At 37.3% G+C, this 6,075-nt stretch overlaps 1 protein-coding gene across 1 annotated transcript in view; it reads right to left on the bottom strand.

Moving 5' to 3' along the window:
- Positions 1 to 2,384: 2,384 nt before the first annotated feature.
- The window catches only part of ANO5 (anoctamin 5), a 52,564-nt gene continuing 48,873 nt past the window's right edge, over positions 2,385 to 6,075 (bottom strand). Inside the window, exon 21 of the mRNA XM_012725618.1 lies at positions 2,385 to 4,436. Coding sequence (XP_012581072.1) covers positions 4,203 to 4,436 — 234 coding nt within the window. The 3' untranslated portion in view covers positions 2,385 to 4,202. The remainder of the gene's footprint in view (positions 4,437 to 6,075) is intronic.

Genomic DNA, 6,075 nt, shown 5'->3' on the forward strand with positions numbered 1-6,075 from the left:
GAAAGAACTGCATTGCATGGACATACAAAAACTGCTTGACATTTTAAAAGAAAATCACAGCTACCCCAAGAAGTAGTAATGTCCTTGTTGAAGGACGTTCAGTATTTCTGCATGGCCTTTGCTGCAGTAGAAAACTCAGTGGCACAGTGTTGCCATCAAGCTGACCTGGTTTAAACATCTGGTGGAAATGTTACTTTCACTTTAAAGTGAGTCACGAATCACATAGGCTTTTAAATCTATTTTTTGTGGACTGACAGTTTGACGACTGAAGTCATTTCTATTTCCTTAAATAGAGGGACCTGAATGAAATTTTTTTGCTGAGTCACAAAAATGAAGTCGGAGGGTGGGTTCTTGCCCCAGTTTACAATGGGTGTCTTTAGGAGACAATTAGGACATTATAAAGGGGACTCCACATTGATATGGATAAGTCCGGCATCTAATGAAGTATGTATGGTAATAGAGCATCTTGTCCTCCACAGCCTTCCATTGTTTTATGTATATTAGCAGATCCTAGCTGGGTACCTGTGACACTTACTTCTAGTCCACTGGACACTGCTTAGTGGAATATAACAGGTTACAATACCAAGGCTCTGGAGGAGAAAATTAGAGGAAAATGCTTTTAGCTAGCAAAACCTGAAGGTCAATAAAGCTGGCAAGGAGAAGATCATTTTCCTTCCAGGGCTATTACCAAGGCAATGCTGCAAGTTAACTCCTCATTGGGCATCCCTGGTGGTGCAGGGGTTAAGTCAGTGCTATCAAGCTACAGCCAGCTTCTGCCGCATGACTTCTATCCCTGGCCAAGGAAATGACCCACATGGTGCAGCAGACCTCTCCTGTCTCACCTGCTGCTCCCCTCAGCTGTGTATTTCAGTAGGTCTGCCTGTTCTGTTCCCCACTATGTCCTCTGGTAAGCTCTTACTGCCCCTTCCCATTCCTGGCCTGCACTCCAGTTCTTGGATGCATAAATAAATAAAGTAAATCTTAAAAAAAGTTTACCCATCATATTGAATGCCAAGAAAATATTCCAAGTTCACATTTCACTTGCTGCAGGATGCCAGCAGGGCTCCCAGTGACTAGACTTGCAAGAGATAGTTGTCAAAGAATGATGGAGAACAGTGCACACAGCCCAACTCAGCATGAAGCAAGTGATTCTTCCTGCCACACTGATGCCCATTGGTACTATGGAACTCCATCTTCACAGAAGAAACAAGAGAGGTGGCTGACTCTGAGAGTGAGCATTTACTCCTTATGGGATAAGTTGGTAAGCAAAACAATTATTCTCCCTGCATGCCAGCAGGTGGCGACCCAGATGAGAGTAATTATAGATATGTTATTTTGTACTTTTCTCATCTAAAATGAGTTAGTGTTAACTGAACCTTACACAAGTGAGATCCTGTTTTGTAGTATCTCCATATCAATATTACTGAATTGCGATATATCCCATAATGTCCATTTATTTTAAAATATTTATTTATGCATATAAGATCTGGGGTACAGGCCAGAGGTGTGTGGGTAGGGTGAAACAGAGGGGGGAGCAGAACAGCCAGACTGACTTATAAAATACACTGCTGAGGGGAGCAGTGGGTGAGACAGGAGAGGTCTGCCATGCTTTGTGGGTTACCTCCCTGCCCCAGGGATTGAACTTGTGCTGTAGTGCCTGCGGAGGGCTCTACTGTCTACTTATTTAATAACTTTTTTTTACTTAGTACATTTATTCTAAAATTTGCCCATTAGGACCAATGCTCCAGTAAATATAGTTGAACCATCAACTCTCTCTATATATTGTTATTTGCATAAATGGGTGCAGATTTTAAGACATAGATTTCTAAAGTAAAAATGTTGACCAGATATTTGTTGTCTGTGGCTAATCTGTAGTTTGTCACTGTATCTATTTATTGTGAAACAAAATAAGTCAAGGGGGAAACACAAACCAGATGGTGAAACTTACATGCAGAATACAGAGAAACCAAACAAAAGGTGAGATAAAGTCAAACTAAAAAACCACTCCTTGAAGGCTGTATACCAGGGGGAGTGAAGTAAGGAGGGGGAGGGGGAGGGCAAAGGAAAGGGGTGAGCACAAAGTATAAGGAGGAAGCACAATGGACAATGTTGTGAGCTAGGTGTTAGGAGAGATTTAGTAACAGCACCAGAAAAGGGAGGGAGGTCTATAGTCACAAAACACAAATACTAAATACGATAAAGTATTTTTCAATTTGAAAAATTTTTCTTGCTAGTTACCCCATACTTCTTGGAAACCTGATACTTGAGTTGCTTTATTTTAAGATTGCAGCGCACAGATAAATTTGTATTAAATTTGTCTATATCTTATAAATTATAAATACCTGGTAAGCCATAAAATTAAAAGATTATATTCAAGAAACCCATTTCCATGCTTTTCTTTATTTTTATTAGCACCCACGAAGGAAGCAATAAGAGCTGTGTATAATGTGCAACATTATAGTAACACAGATTTGAAAGGGCAAAGATACTGCATCTGTGGCTTATTTCATAGTAACAGTGATTGGTTCCCTCAATCAAGAAAAACATTTCCTTCACATGTGAATTATTCTCCTATAATGAGATCATGTCAGGTTAGGTAAAAATGTTCATAAAATCTACCCAGTGAATGATAAACCATTACTGTCAGTATTGGGGTAACTGTCCTATGGTTTGATACAATTCATAATCCTCACTTCTAAATGCTTAATATTGATCATTAGAAGTTATTACCTGCCATATAGTAGCATTTCTGCAAAAATGTATTATCATCAAATAATGAATCGCTACTTTTTAAGACAAAAATCTTGTAAGAGGGTACTCTTTCATGTGCTCCTACTTTTGGAACTGAAGTGTGATTTGAAACTAGAGATTTAAACACTATTTAATCAAACTGTATTTTTCAACCTATAGTGTTTAACTATATGTGAAGCACTTTTTTTTTTTTAAGGACAAGACAGAAGAACCAGCATACATGACCATAGACCCAAGTACCAAAGAAATGATACAATAAATATTGCATTTTTATCACCTTATCCTCTCACTTGATTGATCCATTTTTGGTGCTAGATTCTTACTAACCATAAACTGACAATTCCTCTAAAACATGCTCATTTTTGAGTTACATCATATTAAATCAACTGTGAGGCATTACCATTTCTTCTTGTTATGGGCAGAGGAACAAGGCACTAAACACTGCATGAAGAGATGCCTCACAAGAAAAGATTGTAAACTCATTAAAAGATTTAAGATAGTTTTAAACAAAAAGGCAAATTTCACAAACAACTCGAACATTACATACAAATAGCTAATGCTCAAACAGGTTTCATGATGCAAAGTAGGCATTGTAGAAGAAAAAGGAATTTTAAAATATAATTCAAAGATTTTTTTAAATTGAGGTCAATAAATTACTCAATATACATTGTCTTTTACTTGTTCACTACTAAAAAAGCATTTTTTCTTTCTATATCTGTCATTTACTTAAAGACTTGAAGCAATATAACATCTTAATATTGTTTTTCAGTGAAGAAAATTCAGTCTTGATGCCAGAATTACTAAAATTATCTTTAAAAATCTGAATTGTTAGTCTTTTGTTGAAACCCAAATAGTCAGTCTCATAAAAAATCAATTCTGCATTTACCTGGAAGGACTACCTGGGATTTGGATGGAAATTTATTGTGGACGATTTCAGGAATAAGCCCCTGCCATGATATTTATCCAATATTTTTAACGTGTGAATTTTCTTATGTTGTCTGATTTTGGTTTTTCATTTGCATGGTCTCAAATGGCAGGAAATATCTAACTCTTGCTTCTTTTTTTCCCAATGTTTTCCTTAGTGGGAAGGAAATATATATAGCACCCCAATAGAAGACCATGAAAATGTGCAGACTCACTGGAAAATGATAGGAAAGCTCAAGTGATGTTTAATTCTAAACTGCAACAGTTCATGATTTTCCAATATTCTGTTTCCACATAAACTTTTAACAATCATTTATAGAACCCCAGAAAGCAATGTCTGGTGAGAGCCCAGCCAATAAAACAGAAAATTTGTACTCTTCCAACCTTACAAAATTGGCCTCTATAAAACTGTAAAAAACTTTGCATTAAAAAAGAAAGAAGAAGGGGTAAAATTGACATGAGGCTTCTGGCCGCTGGCCCTAAACCCAAGGAAGACTGTGATGCCAGACAGGCAGCCAGCTCCTTGCTCACGACGAAGAATAGATCCCAGATTGACTCAGCTGGACACTGTTTTCCTGGATCATGACGGCTTTGTCAAATTCAGTAGAGCTAACGTTCAAGTTCTCTTTTAATTTGTTAAGCTCAAAGTCATGGAGAATCTTGACTGTCGTTAACTTTTCTCTCTTGATTCTGTCCCGAACATCCTTTGGAACATCAGGGATCATCCAGGCCACCAAAAATTTAACTAAAAACACAATGTGCTGGAGGAAACAAAAAAAAATCAGAGACACTGTTAGAATTTCCAAGTGTTCAGTAGGAAGTTCTTACAAACCATTTCATTTCTTCCATAAACTGTATGACAGAGGAGGTACAAAGAAACAAGACCTGATCCCCATCCCAGAAATTTGGGATTTGGGGGTGTCAGACATAGTGGGATGGAGCATAGCATGTTGAGAACAGGCCAACACTGTGTATCTGGAGGTTCTCCTAGTCCCTTTTGCATTGCTAAGCTATAGACTGCCACTTAAAAACTCAACAGACAGAAGGCTGGAGAATTTTTTCTCTGGGGAAAATAACTAGTCAGTAAATTTAGAACTACAGGCATCAAAACTTAGTAGGTCCCAAATAAAAAGCATCCTTTTTCCATTATCATCCTGTAGAGAAACCCACCAAGTGACATTTCTCCTGCATGAACACACGGCTTATAATCTTTAATTGCTTCACTCCTAATTATGAGGAGTTTGCCAAGAAGAGCCAAATATGTAGGAAAGTCTCTAAAAACTTACAAATATGAAATAAAAGGAAACAGAAGGGAGCAAAAGCAGAATAAAGGACAAAGATATGAATCCACCTACTTATAGTAAAGAAAATAAGTGATAATTAGAAAATGAAAATAGGAAATATAACATCTAAATAATAGAAGTCCCAGAAGATAGAACAAAAAAGGAAATTATCTAAGAAATAATACAAACACATTTTCTCAAATTGAAGAAAAAATATAATAGTCATGTACATGGGGATCAATAAGCATGTGGAAAAATGAATATTGTTCAGTATCAAGCATCTATCATGTGATTATTTAACAACACTGGAAGCTGACAGAAAAAAAAAACAGTCTTGAAAAGTTTCAGGAATACATCAAATAGGATGAAAAAAATTCAGGGAAGCTGACTTCAGTATTGAATTCTATTATCCTTCCATCCTCTATAAGGATAGAAAATTCAATATTAAGTCCTCCCAAATTAATCACCCATAATTTCCCTCTAAAAATTACTGAATGCTATGCTTCAACATAATATGCTAGTAATACAAAAATGGGAGAAACAAAGATTGCAGAATAGAGTAACTGTGTGCATTATATCCCCAATTGCACTAGCATTATAGAAGGGAGGAAACACAGTGGACAGAGCAGGGGCTTGGGAAAAGGACAGCTGGTGTTGAAATCCCATGACAGCATTTGCCCATTAACTTGAAACTAAGTAATTTTGCTGAGTTTCAGATTCATTTTCCAATGGTGAATAACAAAGCCCAACTTAGAAGTTAATTATTAGGCTAGAATGTGAATATAATAGGTAGTCAGTAAAATCCATGGGTCCTATCTGCTTTTCCTGACCTTCAAGGATGAGGCCATCTATTTTCTTTTCTTTTCTTTGCATAGAAGAACTGGGGTGCAGGTCAGAGGTGTGAGGGAGGAAGGTGAGAAGATTCATCAAAAACAGAGTAGGGAAAAGAACAAGCAGATTTATTGAAATACAGTGCTGAGGGGAGCAGCAGATAAAACAAAAGAGGTCTGCTGTGTCATATGGGTCCCTTCCCTGGCTATGAATTGAACTCAGGCCCAGCAGTGATGGCACTGAGATTAACCCCTAGGCCAGCGGGGAAGCCCGAGGTCATATATAT

Source organism: Condylura cristata, unplaced genomic scaffold, assembly GCF_000260355.1.
Source record: "Condylura cristata isolate star-nosed mole 26May11 unplaced genomic scaffold, ConCri1.0 scaffold00015, whole genome shotgun sequence".
NCBI classification, from domain to species: domain Eukaryota; kingdom Metazoa; phylum Chordata; class Mammalia; order Eulipotyphla; family Talpidae; genus Condylura; species Condylura cristata.